The sequence below is a fragment of the Cydia splendana genome, chromosome Z, assembly GCF_910591565.1.
Source record: "Cydia splendana chromosome Z, ilCydSple1.2, whole genome shotgun sequence".
NCBI classification, from domain to species: domain Eukaryota; kingdom Metazoa; phylum Arthropoda; class Insecta; order Lepidoptera; family Tortricidae; genus Cydia; species Cydia splendana.
The window spans coordinates 11,670,106-11,688,221 of NC_085987.1; the positions used below are offsets into that span (position 1 = coordinate 11,670,106).

The 18,116-nt window shown below is 37.7% G+C and overlaps 1 protein-coding gene across 2 annotated transcripts; it reads left to right on the plus strand.

Moving 5' to 3' along the window:
• Nucleotides 1–311: 311 nt before the first annotated feature.
• Nucleotides 312–16,493, plus strand: LOC134805236 (arginase-1). 2 transcript variants are annotated; one of them, XM_063778543.1, is made up of 7 exons: nt 312–465; nt 1,343–1,494; nt 2,490–2,693; nt 3,005–3,191; nt 4,640–4,750; nt 9,285–9,412; nt 14,797–16,493. In XM_063778543.1, exons 2-7 carry the CDS (start codon nt 1,359–1,361, stop codon nt 15,036–15,038), a joined length of 1,008 nt encoding a protein of 335 aa, XP_063634613.1. In that variant the 5' UTR covers nt 312–465; nt 1,343–1,358; the 3' UTR covers nt 15,039–16,493. The 2 variants fall into 2 exon arrangements, with proteins under 2 accessions (XP_063634613.1, XP_063634612.1); XM_063778542.1 differs by lacking the exon at nt 312–465 and having other exon boundaries at nt 1,329–1,494.
• Nucleotides 16,494–18,116: the final 1,623 nt, after the last annotated feature.

Below are 18,116 nucleotides of genomic sequence, written 5' to 3' on the forward strand. Positions count from 1 at the left end.
TCATAAAACTCATAAAGTACAAAAATAATTGAAATTCTATGGTATCGGGGAAGTCCAACAGTTCCAATGTGTACCTACGTGTATCACTTAATTTTATCAGTACAAGTATTGCAGTTGTATATAAAAAGGATAATAATTGTTTGATCCATTATAAAGTCGGTTTTTCTTTTTTCAAAGATTTATTACTGACAGAGTTCTGAGGTAACAAACATACAAAAAAATACGGTCGTATTGATTACCTCCTCCTTTTCTTGAAGTCAGTTAAAAGTAATCATTTCCAGTCAGCGTAACTTAATGTGTAGGTAATGTAATGATATTAGAACGATATAAAACAGAAGAGCGTTAACAAACTCCAATTGCTTAGGTATTATTCTGCTAACCAATAGTAATACTTATTATTATTTAGTATTTAAACACTTTATAAGCCGCACATCTAGCCGCGCTATCTCCTACGGGTTGAACAAGGTTCGTGATCAGCTTTCGGAATGTTTAGCACATAAATGTATACCAGCCACCTCATGAGCATATTTATTCTTTTTTTATTTTATTCAGAAACCAAACGATTCAATAATTGAAATTAAATTTTTTAAAAGCCATTGTATTGTGTTTACAATAGTTATTTGTGTTACAAGGGTTCAAAGTTGTTATTTAACCGCTCGTGCTAATATTGATACCCGAGCAAGCGAAAGATTCCAAAATAGAAACCACGAGCGTAGCGAGTGATTCGAAAAATGGAATCTTCAGCGTTGCGAGGGTTTCAAAGCACGAGGGTTAAACAAAATTTGCCCCCGAGTAAAACACAAAATTTTTCACCGCACCCACCCGAAGCAAATATTAAATGTAAAATATCAAACAAAATCAAACCAAATCAAATTCAAATGAATGTTATAAATTATTTATCATCCAAAATCATCATTTAAAAGTCAATTATACCTATGTTCAACCAGCAAACATAAGAAAATAACTCAAAATGTGCATTTGATTACTTTGCCTCACATATGAATTACTGATAGCAAAGTGCAACTTTGCTATCCGTTTTTGAAGTGCAAAGTAAGCCTTTCTGAGCTGGTGTGGTGAAAAATATTTTATTGATTAAGTTCTGTAACGGATACAAACACCATTGAATTGTCACTATATAAACACGCTATAGCTATAAACACGTCGTTACATTAACATTACTTACATCATTAAATTATTTAAACAAAATATGTTCAACTTTGCCCTCTTAAAAGATAACGAGTACTATTCCCGCGTCAGTTGTTATGATCCGCCGGAGGATCAGGTCGCATTCGATTATTTTAATAAACTAGCGTATTAACATTATATAAATGAATGTTATTAGGATTTTCATTCGAAACATGAGCCAGATGAAGCCGATTAAGAAAGTGGGCATCATCGGGGTTCCTTTCGAGAAGGGCCAGAAGAAGTATGGCGTGAGCGTTGCCCCTGCGGCAATGAGGTACGCTGGCTTGCTTCACAAACTCAAAGAAATTGGTACGTATGCCTTGTCTTATTAGTATTCTGTGTATAAAATAGGTTAAATTTTATTTCCATGTCCAACATAAATTGTTCCAACTTTTGAGCACGGAGGCCTAAAAGTTCGATCTCAAAGCGCTGCCAAGCTTTTAGCGTTTTATCAAACAAGTAAGAGAAGTTAGACCAATATATGGCAGCGGAAACATTTTCTAAAGCCGAACTCAGCTTATGGTTTCGTTTATATATTTATCTAGAATATAATTGAACTAGCAGAGTTAAAATAGTAAATACTACAAAATTGCAAATTGTAATCATGTGTACCTACTAATAGTTGGCACATTCTATTTTAAGTCTAGCAATATAATGTACTTACATATACACCGTGTTTTTTTTTGATTTCCGTTAATTTCAAGGGTGCATTCCTGAGCTTAAATCAAGTAACTTTCTCAAAGACACCTATATTCTAATTAACTCCATTTCGGAGATAATCAATAATTTATTTTTTTCCTATAAGGCCTCTACAAGCGTGTACACTTGCCTTAGGGCCGGTTTACATATTGATTAGTGTTTAGAATGAGTTCATACATTTGCTAGTAAACTTAAGTACAATCTCGGTCGATCGACGTTCGAAATGACATTGATATGTCACAGATTTCAATTGTTTGGTTGAGTTAAATGTAATGCTCGTGTTACAACAACGCTACATGCTACATTTAATTACTTTTTAAACTTATTATTTTTTAATTAAAACGCAAAATTTTTTTTTTTTTTAATTTAGCTATGCCATTTAGTTCTCTTAAACGTACTTAACCACACCCCGAAGTTAACGGAATTCAATAATAACACGGTGTATATAAGTAAAGGAAGGGTAATTGCCGGAATTAGTGTGTCAAATATTGACTCCTTACCTCATGCCTACTACAACTTTGACTTGAGTGAAATTAAATAAATAAAGTACTTAAAACAAAACATATAAAAAGACTTGCCTAAGAATAAATATTTATTATTTCCAGATGGTCTGGATGTTAAGGACTACGGGGACGTCAACACCCACGCGGACATCGAAGTTAGCCAAAAAGCAATGAACAATATAGAAAACATGTCAGACCTAGCGCTGGTGTCAGCATGCAACAAGCGGCTCTCTGAGAAAGTCTCGCAAGTGCTTCGAGACGAAAGAATAGCGGTGACTATTGGTGGTGATCATTCTATTGGAGTCGGTAAGCTTCAGGGCTACGTACCCGGAGGGTGTCAAACAGAACCACATACTTATTTCTTATTTCAGACATATGGCGCTCGCGCATAACTCATGCTGAGCCGATATTCTATTCGTCTTCATCACCCGAGTGAAGCCCGAGTGATGTATAGGTTGTTTTTGTAACAGACTTGCAATAAAGGGTATTTCTAGATTTAAAATACTCAATACCTTATTTTGTCGTTGGTTTTAATACAGATTCGCATATAAAATACAGAATAGGTACCGTACTCCCGATACGAACAACGTCTTCTACTTATTAATTTCTTTTTGCAGGTACGGTGGATGGCCACTACAGTGTAAATGAGGATATGATTCTAATATGGGTGGATGCACACGCCGACTTGAATACCAACAAGACGTCAGGCTCAGGGTCTGTCCACGGCATGCCAGTAGCTCTCCTAGTCAAGGAACTCTCGGACTACTGGCCGTATCTTCCTACGATGGACTGGCAAGTGCCAAAGTAAAATGTTAATTACTCTGAACTATCTTTAATCATTTATATCATTATGCCTAAGTAAGGTTCACACGAACCCGCCGTCAAAAAGCCCTGTCGTATAATCGCAGTTAACGCTCTCATTTGAAAACGACATGCTTTTTTTCGGAACATCAGCAGACAATACATCGTGAAAATGCATTAATTACATAAATGATAAAACGTATCTTGAACATTGACGTAACATAATTGAGGAGAGTCTTTTCAAAAAGACTTATTTCTTTATGAACACCATACAAAAATAAGTCCTTTTGAAAAGACACTCCTCAATTATACCTAGAAACTGTTATTCGTAAAAAATAGAGCGAATAGGAGTTTTGTATGTAAACTTCTACTATTTAGCTATAATCTCTGATGGATGTTACTCAAGTAAGCACTGGTAACAACTTGGTGGTAATGGTAACAGCTGGGAATAACCATATACACATATACAAAATTTTGCATATCTGTACTATGACCACGCCCATATCACATCATTTAATATTAAGTTAAATAAATATAACATTTATTAAAATAAATAACTGCAATTGTTTGAGAGACTGATGTTTATACTGATGATGGTGGTTGTAAACGTAGAAACTGAAAAAGCACTTGTTATTCTGCACCGCGTCGAGCACCGTCGAGTTTGCCGAACCAACAGAACGAGTTCTGCTCAAGCCTTCCTTTAAAATATTCCATTACATTTATTTAAGTTTGCTGCCATACGTAAAGCTAAAGAAATCATAAACTGAAATACGAGTAGATATCAATTAACAATTTATCAAACACTAAAAAGTGATCAAAGTCTACCGGTGGCCGAGGGGGAAATTTAACCCGCGTCTTCAGCTTACGCGGCTAACGTCCTGACCACTAAACCACCCGGTCACGGCCGGCATACCCGTCCCAAATTCTCTTCGGGTTCGATTCCCGCCTCGGCCATCGGTGGACTTGGTAACTTTTTCTTTAGTGTATGTATATGATATCTATTTCAGTTTAATATACACATATCAGTGTGACCACTTAAAAAAAAACAGCAAAATATATTACATAAAATAATTTAATTAGTTCCATATTTGGCTAAATAAATCAGTTTCGGTCAAGGAATATAATTTCAGTACCATTTCGTACCTTGTCACAGTTACAATGTTGTTGTTGTTGTTGTTGTCCTATGGTACCCCAAAGGTGCAAAGGGCCTTCACAAGCTCGCGCCACTCCTTCCTATCTTCAGCGACCGCTCTGGCCCAGTTACAATAGTATGAGATAATATCCCTAGCGGCTTTGTCACCTGTCCATTCTCACTGTAACCATATTTCGTATCGTACTTCCGGCTGTTATTTGTTGCGTTCCCAAAGTTACTAATCCTACACCATCCGTCTATTCAGCCCTTGAGAGGCTGTATCATAATACCTATACATACATTAAGTTTGAATTTACAGATTTTCAATCAAAAGCCTCGGTTACATCGGCTTGCGGTCCGTAGACAGCTACGAGAGGTTGGCGATAGAAAAATACAACGTCCCCACATTTGCAATGGAAGATATTGACAAGTAAGTCAGAGTAAGGTTTACAATAGTAATACCTCTCATCATTATCATTGGCCACAACATCTTTGCAGATGATAATTGCAGCGACTAAAGAAGGTATTTTGAGGAGGTAGTCTACAGCTTACATTTACCTCTACAGTGACAAATAAGCGTACGGCTTATCTGACGATAAGCGGACACAATTATATGTTACATATATTTTTCCAGGGTAGTATATTAATTAAGGAAAGTACGAAAATGAAATGGTTTCGAAGTACCTACAGTCATCTGCAGAGTAGGCTATGGCTCAAAATTATTGGTAAATATAATAGATCAAATGCTTGGCAAAATAGAAATTTTGCCATGTGGTCCCGCTTCATTGATTTTCTTTTTCCTTTTTAACCGACTTCCAAATCTCAAACAAAGAAGGAGGTTATCAATTCGGTTGTATGTTTTTTTTTATGTTTGTTACTCCATATCTCCGTCATTACTGGACCGATTTTGAAAATTCTTTTTTTGATTGTATGTATATGCATACAGATTGGTCCCGTTTTTTGTCAAAACCCAGTTCTAATGATGGGATCCATGAGGAATCGAGGGAACTCCTCAAATCTTAAAGGCATACATATAGTGATTTTTGGGTTTTTATCAACAAATTAAAGCATATACATCCAAAAATGTGACATTTGATGAAGTGGAACTGCTGATGATGATCAGAACGGAACTCTTCAACGACGCATAGTTCACGTTTGGCGATTTGTCGTCTTCGTTATGTTTGTTAAGCAAGTTAAGTTTTTAAGCCACATTTTTGTCAAGCTCGAGTTCTGATGATGGCATCCATGAGGAATCGAGGGAACTCCTCAAATCTTAAAGGCATGCGTATAGAGATTTTTGTATTTACATCAGAAAATCAAGCATTTTCATTAAAAACTGTAGCATTTGATGAAGTGGAACTGCTCATGATGACCAGAACAGAACTCTTCAACGACGCATAGTTCACGTTTGGCGATGTTTCCTCTTCGTTATGGGTCAATTTTTGAAGAGGGTGTTTTTTCGACATTTGTATGGCAATTTTTATTATTGGAAAATCTGATTTATAATCGTAGTTTCAGGAAGGGTTCTTAACAACAAAAAATATACTTTACGAGGCACCACTCTACTTTTTATAGTTAGTTAGATATGGACGTTTAAAGATTGACATTTGTATGGCACTATTTAGCCATTTGTAAGGCGCTTTTGACATGTATATGGCATTTTTTCGACATTGTATGGCAGTATCTAATTTTTTATGGTACTATTTATTATTTTTGTGGCATTTATAAGACCCTAGCGACATTTGTATGGCACCTTTTCGACATTTGTATGGCACTGTGTCGACATTTGTATGCCACAATCGACATTTGTGAGGTCAAAATAGGCGTATAAATGTCGCCTTACAAATGTCGACAGTAATATTTTTTAGCGAAATTTCTTACACAATACAAGCGATTCACTTATATATTTTACTATATATTTTAACACTATATTTACAACTATTATTATAAAATACACATTTTTATTTCGACTGTGTACCAACATATTAAGCGTCCATACAAATGTCATTGTAGTCGTACCAAAATATATCGAAAGAGATTCTTACTTGTTTTTATATTAATTAAATTGTTTTCGCGTCCACACTCGATGTCAATCGACGCTCAACTAACCGCACTATTGCGTCATAAATTTAATCTAACCGTTATTCAATAGACAAAGAAGATTTTGGGGGGTATCTTTAAGTCATAACAAAACAAGTGCCGCGCGGGACAACGATAAAAAGGCTTCCCTAGTTTTATGAAATAACGCATTAATTTATCGAAAGGATTAAATCAATTCTCTAGAAAATGCTCTTTATAAAAATACAAAGTTATTCGTCATACGTTGCGTACATCCAAAGTTATGTTTTTTTTTATTGGGCTCTGCCGCCACTGGGACACGCGAAAAACGGCAAATTTCGCCGTTTTTGGAACTTCAAATGCGATTGTGTCAGAAACAAATTATATTTAAGGTACAGTTTTACATTTTTTTTAAAGCTTATAATACATTGAAAGAAAATATATACATACATACCCAGTCTTTTAGTCCTATGGACTACGAGTTTTAGCCGTGGGACAGCAAAAAATGCCAATTTGAAAATTGACCCTTATGTTTGTTAAGCAAGTTAAGTTTTTCAGCCACATTTTTGTCAAGCTCGAGTTCTGATGATGGGATCCATAAGGAATCGAGGGAGCTCCTCAAATATTAAAGGCATACGTATAGGTTTTTTTGTATTTTCATCATAAAATCAAGCATTTACATTAAAAACTGTCGCATTTGATGAAGTGGAACTGCTGATGATGACCAGAACAGAACTCTTCAACAATGCATAGTACACTGAGAGAAAAAACTAACAAAAACACACTTAGAATGACAAAAATAAAACTTAATCCGGGGACAAGGAGAGTCAACTAATAGGAACAAATTGACTTTTGCAATTTCCATTTAGTAGGAAATACAACTTCTATATTTGTAATTTGAAGTATGCTAGAGTAATTTCAGAAATTTGGTTTTGTTATTCCGAGAGGTGCTTTAGCAATATCGGAGGTGATGACGTCATGGGTGAAAACTAACCGTTTTGTAATTCTAAGCGTGCTTTAGCAATATCGGAGACGATGACGTCATAGGTTTTACTAAACTGTACTGCGATTCCAAGCTAGCTGTTGTTATTCTAGAGATAATGACGTCACAGGCAAAAACTAAACTGTTTGCAATTCCTCCGCCCCTAGAAACGGGCGCCGCGAGAGCATGTCGCGCGCGTGGTAGCTACCCGTCTCTATTTCTGTCTGTATGAATAAAAAAGCATTTGGTAGTATATCTCTGTACTAAAGAGGCACTATAAAAGCCTGTCGAGATATTCTACCCATTCCTTTCTTATTCATACAGTCAGAAAGAGACTAGTAGTTATTACGCGCGCAACATGCTCTCGCGGCGCACCTGTGCTAGGGAGGTTGGAATTGCAAACAGTTTAGATTTACCTTTGATGTCATTATCACTAGAATAACAACAGCTAGCTCGAAGTTGCAGAACAATATATTCCTGTAGACCCCAACTACACAGTAGGTCGCGGGTTAATATGTCCATGGCCCACAATATATCCTAAATTTATTATTTAACTTAAGTATGTTTTAAACAAAGAAGACACGAGACACGCCCGCCCGACATCCGACACAATACTAACTCTAACCAAATGAACGTAGCAAGTAGCTGTGTTGGTATTACAAAACTCGTTTAGTGATTGGTACAACAATGAACATAAACACAACAAGTCTATCTACTAAATACCAGTAAACTTTGTAATGTCGCTATAGTAACAACTGAATTGTTATTTTAAATGGGGTAATGTTATTCCCGCGAACTCGTTTTTTAGATATTACAAAACTATGTAAGTGAGACATTTACTAAAATCATAACTTGAAATCACAGATGCTTTTTTCCAAAAATCACAAACTTTACTAGTAAAAATCGAAGAATTTTAGTAGTAATAAAAATGGATTGTAACAAATACTGAACTTTGTTTAATGCTCCATTTACTAAAGTCTGTTTGCTGAAATTAGATTTAGTATTACTGAGCTGTTTGTAGAAATAAATAAATTTTACAGAAATAGTGAAACTTCCATGGTTACTACTAAAACTTCATTTTTTCCCCCAGTACAGAACTGTTTATTAATTCCTGGTGGTGATTTTTCTCTCAGTGTACACGTTTGGCGATTTCGTTTTCGATTTTGACTTGGACTGCGACCCGGACTCGGACCCAGAACCGGACTCATACCCGGATCCGGTTCGGACCCGGACCCGGACCTGGACTCGGACCCGGACTCGGACCCGGACTCGGATCCGAACTCGGACCCGGCGGACTCGGACACGGACTCGGACACGGACTCGGACGCGGACTCGGACCCGAAGTCGGACCCGGACTCGGACCCGGACTCGAAACCGGACTCGGACCTGGACTCGGACCAGGACTCCAACCCGGACGCGGACCCGGACTCGGAACCGAACTCGGACCCGGAATCGGACACGGACTCGGACTCGGACCCGGATCTTGACCCGGAAAACCACTATGATACCTTAACTAAATAAACCACTATGATTACCTACCATAAAATGTAGGTATAACGTATGATGATGCCAATCTTACTAGCCCCTCCCGCTCAAACCCCCGTACACCGCACCGCATGCGCCGTTATGTGGGTTAGGTTAGGTTTGAACTGCGATCCTCACAGAACCGAACAAGGGTTAGGTTAGGTTAGAACTGCGAGCCTTACAGAAACGAAATGCTACTTGAAAAGTGGGTGGTTTTACCTCCTTTTCTACATAGTGCACCATCTACAATAATCTTTCACCGGCCTCCATAGAAGTCGGTTTTTTTTTCTTAAAAATTATATTTAATCAATTCTTGCTTGACCGACGTGACCTACGTCGCTCATATTGCTTCGTCGTCAGAGTCAAATGCGGTACGCCCAATTGGTCCTTATTATTCCAGGCACGGAATAGTGAACTCCATACAGCACGTGCTGCAAGTGCTGGACCCGGAGCAGAAGCGCCCCATCCATGTCAGCTTCGACATCGACGCGCTGGACGCGCTTGAGGCTCCCAGCACCGGGACTCCAGGTAACTCCTCTCAGTTGCTTTCGGTAACTGTTGTTACCGTAAAATTAGGTAACTATAGTCCTTAAGTTCACCTATGGTCCAGTTTTTAACGTTGATTTTTAACGAGCCTTTATGATATATACTCGTTACCTACATTTATTTTGGAGCTTAGATATACTAATGCTCTTTCCATATTATACACTCAACTTCATTTGAAAAATACTTAGGTATAGTCGTACATATTTTACTGGAACTTGAATTTGGACCATAGTCGTAAGCTGTGGACTAAAGTTAAGTACCTGATTTTACGGTAGGTACCTTACTTCCTAGTTCCTACTAGTCCTAGGCAACAGCAACAGATTTCAATTAAAAATATCAAGCAATTAAAAAAACGATTATTTTAAAGATTACGTAGCTATTTACTGAGGCTATACAATGAGGAAAAAATTTGATTAAAACAACGCATATTTTTGTACGGTATCAATCAGTCCAATTCCCCTTAAGAATCAAATAAAATAAATTCAATGAAACCTGCCAGCTATTGGACCCCGTCATAAACGTACAAAAATAAATCAGACTTTGGCACTGCTCGTGAAAAAACTCAATAAGGTTTACGTTTATTACGGACTTCCTATGTATTCCTTCGATCTACATGATATTACTCGCTTGATAATACATATTATTGTCACCGAAATTACGAATCTGTTGACCCAGTGTCAATACGCGGTTTCATCTCGAAATGAGAGATGAGATAATAAACTGGAAACTCGTAAAAACCTTCATTTGGCATTCTATTAAAAGTTTTCTCAATTGTCGCATAAAATCTCGTACCTATCTAGTCCGTAAATAGCTCCATTAACGTAGCCGTCCATTATAAAATTGTAGCATAAAAACTCCGATAAAAATTGGTAGGTACTAAAATTACCTAAACTAGTACATTGTGAGATATGTACAGGTGTGCTACGTTGCTCATTAGTCTCATTACACACGAGGTGATATTGTGCGCAATAAGAAAGCCGATGTGTGTAATGACCAATGCACGATTGTCCTTATTGAAATTTGCTACCTCCATTATTTAGAGTACTTTCCCTCCCTTTATTAGAAAATATAAAATTTATTCCAGAGTGATATTTCAGAATATCGTTTTAAAATGAGAGCGTAATTAATTGTATGGCGTCGGCTAGGTTCGTGTAACTCTTAAATTAAATAATATTGTGTAAGGTAAACGTACTAGTGCCCGACATGCTAATTCCCAATAGATGACACCTTGCTGTCACCTCTATTGACAATGACTTCAGTTTCAAGATGACATGTACTGGGACCGCGTCGAGCACCAGTACGTTTACCTTACAAAATATGATTGATTGCTAATTGATTGCTAATATGAAGTCTTGAAAGCTAATAGCGTTCAATTTGCGAGCAAGCACAAACGCGCATGTACCTACCTACAGAACATTGGCATTTTAATCACCTTTTTTCCGGCTCAATTTATTCACTCATGAATTTTTTAATCTTTTCATAAACTTCTCGTGAAAACAAAGCCCTGTTATTTTCATTTCCATTAAAATGGCAGCCAATTTATATTTTAAGATTATTTTTGCTCCAGCTCGTTTTCGTAAAGACTCATATAATCAAAGGAGATTAATTTAATTATTGTGCCCTGCGGCGTCGTAAAATGTTTATACTAACCGTGATGCCGAAATTCCATGACACCCGGGACTATGGAACTCATGTAATCCGGGTCTGCGAGGGTCCGGGATTCAACATAAAAAATAATCTAGTACTCTAAGATACCTAGGTCGGGAATTTCGGGACTCTACATCGACTTAGCTTTCATTCCTAGGCCGGAATTTTGCCTCTACCGAGGAATTTTATGTGCAACGTGAAAACAAAATTATTTACAACTCGTGTTTTTGAGTCCATCGCTACGCTCATAATTCAATTCTGAAATATGATAATCCTAAAGAATTTTTATCTTTCTTGTCATTCTTAAATAGCTTTCGATACCTACAAAAACGAAGTTTGCTCTGCTTTTTGCACAAATAACCAGGTATTGCCAATAGTTATTTGTACAGTCAGCAATATAAGCGGATGTAGGAAAAGGGATATATCTCTACAGTTTGCGTCCAAAATTACCTATGTATCATAATCTAATTGTTCTACATATAGAGACATTTGTACTTTGCTACCGAGTATTTAAAACACTAAACACACCTTTTTCACAATACCAACACGAGGAACATACTAACTGTCACTATAGTAGATTGTACAACAAGGGCATAAAGTGACACATTTTTACCCGAGGCAATTTTTTAGTCTGAGCGAAGCGAAGACCAAAGTAGTAGACGAGGGTAAAAATGGACATTTATGCCCTTGTAGTACACTCCGCTTTTCACTTCGATTGCGAGGAAAAATAAATTATATTTTTCACGGCAATTTACACCACGAAATTGTCGTAAAGCGAAAGAACATAATACATAGGTAACCAATTCCCGCCAACGAACTTTTTAATTTTCAACATGTGATCACTGTAATCAGAGTTTCAGACGCTTGGTTTTCTGCCAAGTCAAACATTTCGGAGCATTTTTGAACGATAATCGACTCCTATTTTATGTGATTTACTAAATTTAATGACAGAAAATACGGATTTCTAATAAATTGTAGCAAAAATAAAATAATATAACAAGTTTTGTCATCTACACAATTTTATTGCTCAGTAAAATTGTGTAATATGTTTTAACTGTTTGGCTGTTGAGACCGATTACCTTAGTCTTAGAAAAAAAATTACTTTTATGCTCTAGAGCATAAAATGCGATTTTATGTCGTCTACGCACGAAATAAAGGTTCACTTTTTGAGCATGAGAAGTGAAAATAATATTACCTACCTAATATTCAACGCTATTAAATATTCATCATTCAAAATCATTACGTACTTAAATTTAATTCCACCAGAACTTAAAATTGTTGATATTTCATGTTATCTCACTTGTTACTTAGGTATATTTATTGTGTAGGTTTTGTTTTTAGCATAAGTTTAAATTGTACTTGGACTTATTTGTGACTGTGATAAATGTAATGACAGAAAGACGTTTTGTAAACTAAACTGTATAGTGTAAGGTAGGTACCTATGCTATACCAGTACCACTACACGCACATAATAATATTTAAACTATCAGGTAATCCGTGGGTAATCCTATAACGTAGGCGACCGTGTATGATTCCGGAATGCTGGATTATGATTATTGATTACATATTTGATAGGTTAAGTGTACTTACCTACACGAGTGATTAGAGCGGTAAAAGCTTTGTACCTGCGAGTTACAGTCGTAAAGGGGATCACTTTAGCGTCGGTTTCGCGGCAACTAATCGCAACGAATACATGTAACGTAATTTATAATCCCCGACGCAAGGAGCAAAGGAGCTTTTGTTAAGTTAACCGTGTGTGTTTGTGTATTTCTGGCTGTGGTCATCGTATCACCAGAACCGATTTAGATCCACATGTAATGAGCATTTATTTGTTTAAAAGTTATTTTTGTTACATCAATAACATTCCCAAGAACGTGATAACTTGACCTGCATAATACTCAACTCCTCACCTACCAGTAAAAGCACAGTGTTAGCCGAATAAAATGGACTTTTTTACGAACTTTTTATAGCAAGGGTAGAGGAACGCTTAATGAATACCTCTATTCAAAATAGTCTTGAAAACTATTATTCTACAGGTTAGTAAAATATCGTTTTCTCTTGTGGTTACTTAACACATTCAAGGCCAAGAACCGACTGTCAGGTACCTACACTGTTCGTAGCGACTACGCGCTCCATACGGCGAAACCGTGGCTACGCGCTACGAGCGTAACCCGTAGCACTTAGTGGCAATGAATGTGTTAAATTATTCATGTTAGATTTAATCAATTTTGATGTGAAAAAAGTTGTTCAAGGGTCAGTCATCGGTAGGTAAGTACCTACACATAACCTCTACAAAAATAAACGTTGTTGTTGAGCACTTTGACCGCTTCGTTATGTTCGGTGCCGACACGTACGTAGTAGGTACGTCGCTTTAGAGGCTGAACACCGTTAGGGGCGACCGAGATGAGTTGTGACAGAGGAGAGTTGTGACATTGTCGATTTTTTGGAATCTAATTTAACTGTTAGTGAGCTCGCTAGTGAACTAACAAACGCGCGTTATTGCGACCTAGTTTCTAGTTAATATGTAGATTCCAATAAATCGACGATGTCACAACTCTCCTCTGTCACAACTCACCTCGGTCTCCCCTACTCAAAGAGAATATAACAACTACCCGTTACTAGTGGAATTACGAGAGCCTCGAAATGGTTTTTGTGTTTTCGGTGGTGTTTGAGTCATTCTAGTCGACTGCCAATCGATAGATGGCTATGTGTGTGAAGGAAACCTAAACGCGGGTAGGTATTTAGGTTGTTTTGTAAGTGGCAAATAAGTCTAAGATCGTTCAGTAAGAATTGACTTTGTTTACAGTAGTACATATATTTTTGCCTGAGATTATATGACATTAAAAAATTAACGTTTCCTTTTATTTCTTACCAATACCACGTTTTTTTGCCATATTTTTCCGTCATTTATATTTATCATAAGCTCCAGTTATCTAACCAGTTTTCCGCCAATTATTTTAAAGTGTAATTTCAAGGCTGTTCGGTGCTAGGACATAGTTCGGTTATTTTCCGAACCCTCCCTTTCCGAATCGTTTTTAATGTTCTTGGCATGATGCTGACTTGTAATATAAAATGTTTAGGTTTATAAGAAGATTCGCAATATCTACAGAGCTGTGGTTATGACATCCGATGGACATTACTGCTAAAGATCAATAAACCTCTGATCCGGTAACCGCATTAAAAATTAAGTCAGTTGGAAATTAGCATCTGAGGGGTGAATATATAGGTCACGCTGAACAATTTGTACCTACAGTCGCCATCAAATATACCGGAGCTGCCAATGTGGTCACAAATATCTGATCGAAACCTCTATTATATAAACACGTTGAACTGCATATTCAGATATTTTTGATCACTTTGGCCGCTCCGATATACCTACATATCTGATAGCGACTGTACTACAGAGCCAACCCCGTAATCGCAAAAATATTCTGTTGTTCCATAGAAAACATTCACATGTGATTCGCCGAAATGTATGAGAATGTATTGGCCTCATAGTAAAAGTTGTTCAGGTTGCCCTTCATAATTAGGTATTATGGTCAGACATGTATAACAAAATCACTCTGTTGTGAAGAAAACGAAACTTTTGCAGGGTGATCCACAATTTGACTTCTATTACTAAACTATATAAATTTCACAGAGCATACCCAAGTTTATAGACAATGCATTATATAAATATTACAACCTACCGCTAGCAACAAATGTGTTATTGTTTTCAGTGCGCGGCGGACTCACGCTTCGTGAGGGCATCACATTGATGGAGCTCATACACGCGACGGGGCGGCTGCGCGCCGTGGACCTCGTGGAAATCAACCCGGCGCTGGGCAGCGGCGCCGACCGCGACCGCACGCTCGAGGCTGGCGTTGCGGTGCTGCGCGCCGCGCTAGGCTTCTCCAGGCGCGGCACCGCGCCCCGGGACAAGCTTGACCTGCCCATACAAACCCCAGCACCCCACAAGTAAAAGTCGTGCCCTAAACTATTAAAAACATGCCAATCCAGTGCACTCACCTATATAACGTTTAAGCGTAAAATTGAAGTAATTTTAAGTTTTATTTTCCGATCCCGGACCCATTGCGGGGCCTCATTTATATGTTGACTAACTATGCCGACTACGAAGTAAAAAAAACATTAAAGTCACAAATATATTTTCTCTGTTATTGGATTTTACGAATTCAAAATATTTGTTCGGACATCGTACAACGCAATTTTTTCGACTGATCTGAACGGTAATTAACTGAGGAACTGAAGAATATTTAATTTGAAAAAAAATTAAATATAATTACAATAATGACGCTTTTTCCTTAACCATTATTTATTTGGAAGCTACGCACATCTTTGTTGTCTTTCATTTCCCTAATCGCTTAGGTATACTGCACAAATCGAGAATAATAATATGGTTTATGATGTATTAAGTAGTAAGTTTGGTATAGGTACATTTAACATTTGGAGTTATAGGTAACATACAAGAATTACCATTTTTGCACTGAAAATTAGTACGAGAGTTGTTAGCTGCTCCGGCTTTACTAATGCGATTAGGTAATGGAAAAGTCGCCACTGCTGACTGATATGGTGTTCATTATTGGCGGGGTGCCGACAATAAGGTACCTAGTTTAACCTACTAACAATGTTTTTGACTTGTTCTCCTTTTCTGTTTAATTTTCATTGTCAATCGTAAACCGTAGCCGTAGGTACCTACTCGCAGATGGCAAAGATAGGTAGGTACGGGCCCAGTTTGGTCTCTCACGTATAGTGTACTGGGTGCCTAGCCAAAATGCCAATCGTTTACGCTCCGTAGCGAACGAAACGCCACTCTGTCGTACTAATAGAGTGATAGAGAGAAAGAGATAACCGTATCGTTCGCTACGGAGCGAACGATTGGAATCTTGATATTGTAAAACCAGTTCTGTGAAAAAAAAACATTTTGTATTTTAGGTTGCATTAAGGTATTAGGTACCTATTTATTTATGGAATAATTGTATACATTATTATACCAATTAAAATACCTGCCTATACCAGGTACAGTCATTATCAAATAGATAGTGACGGCGTTCTATGGTAACAAATGTGTGTTCGGCCTTACGATATATTTATCCACGTTCGCCGTCACTATATACTTGATGCCGGCTGTAGGTACTAGTGACATACATCTAAATGAAGTAACCGCAAATCGCCGTGTCTCTTGCGATAACCCTATATATCAAATAATATATGTACCTACATTATTATATTATCTAATTCCATACTAATACAACTATAACCTCCAAGAAATCGGTAAATTGGCGTAACGGGCCGAATAGCAGTGGGTAATAGAATTTCCTTGATTGAATAGAAGGTACCTACTGTAGCGACTTATCGGTTTCCAATTATATTACGTAAACAGGTGCTTTGTGCACGCTCCGTCATACCCTGTGTATATTGATGTGGTGATCAAGTCAACAATGTACATCATTCTGGTGAGTAGGTAAATCAGAATATGTAATAATACCAGCTAAAATGCCACGCCAATCATTGCCAATGCCAACTTAATATAACCACTGCCTAATCATTTTCTCAGGTATTTTCTTTGATAATCTATACGAATGCCTTGGAAACACGAAATAATACGGAATCAGAAATTCTAAGAATACTTCACAGACACCTCGATAGAATACCTGACATTGAATCCAAATACGTCCTCAACGAAGGATTGTCTAAATCGATATCAAAATATTTCCAAGACAAAATAAGCGTGTTACCTTTATTCAAAATGTCAGTGAAGATAGATCGCACACCTGTAAAGATACCATGGACTGTGGGGCAAGGAGCAATGAACAAAGTTGGAAAACCTCTCCATAGAGCTAAAATCGAGTACAAGTACGTACGTGGATTGGATCAACCGCCTCCGGAACGTAATCTTACGCGAAATACCCAATAAAATGGTGTTAAAATATCATGACAGTATTTTTTTTCTTGTCACGCGTTACCGATGGCCCAGGGGAAGGGGGGCCTGCATACATTTAGTTACAAATTTTATTATCTACAGGGGCAGCTGCATCCGCATTCGGTAAGCAGATTACTGAAGCTCGACCTTACTTCGCAGGATCCTCTAGTCTAGTTATTCTAGTTTGTTTTACCATAACTTTACCTGCGATTAGTTTAGACGGTACAGGCCGCGTAGCCAAGATGCCAATCGCTTACGCTCCGTAGCGATCGAAACGCAACTGTCACTTTCGCACTAATATGGAAGAGTGATAGAGAGACATAAAGCTTTTCGTTGTCGAAGCGATAGCGATTGTAACCTTGGCTAGGCCGGCAGGAATATACAGCTTTTAATAGCCATTGTTGATAATGTTGATACGTACCTCTCATCTTCTTCCTTGCGTTATCCCGGCATTTTGCCACGGCTCATGGGAGCCTGGGGTCCGCTTGACAACTAATCCCAAGAATTGACGTAGGCAGTGCCTCTAGTGATGTACCGACTATTGATTTGGCCGACTAGCCGACTAGCCGACTAATCGGCGCTCGAATGGCCGATTAGTCGGCCGACTAGTCGGCTAGTCGGCCAGATGGTGTATAAGTTTAGTCATTTAGTAATTTATTCAATATTGCATTGTCATTTGTCATGTACCTATATAATAAGGTGTTACAATTTAAAAGGCCAGTTCATGACACCCTGTAAGGGCACACAATAGTAGGTAGGGACATACTTATTTACAGTTTTATACGATTTAAACAAGTCTATCTATATGGTGATATAGTTCAGGTGAAAATCAATAGTTTTGCTCCTTTGGTTGCGCTATTCTTCATATTAGCTTAGCTAAAAGGTGTTATCTACAGGTTCAAAGACCTATCACAAGAATCCTCGTTCAATTTCTGTCTTTCTTTTATTTGCGATCCTGAGCAGACCGTCAGTACAGCTTGTAGGAGGTATTTCCAAGGCTCTCTTTCCCGTACATAGTCGCCAGTTATGACCTATCTCCTGTGGTCAGCGTCTTTACGAACAACGTACCCTGTGGCTAAGTCTCTAAATTTTGCAATAACATTAAAAGTTTCCCATGGC

What these genes read in the sequence shown, in the direction of transcription:
- LOC134805236 (XM_063778542.1), top strand. Translation starts at nt 1,329, where the DNA reads ATGAATGTTATTAGGATTTTCATTCGAAACATGAGCCAGATGAAGCCG. An exon ending in ATGGACTGGCAAGTGCCAAA is followed by an intron (nt 3,192 to 4,639) that starts GTAAAATGTTAA and finishes TTGAATTTACAG; the next exon opens with ATTTTCAATCAAAAGCCTCG. An exon ending in GCAATGGAAGATATTGACAA is followed by an intron (nt 4,751 to 9,284) that starts GTAAGTCAGAGT and finishes TTATTATTCCAG; the next exon opens with GCACGGAATAGTGAACTCCA.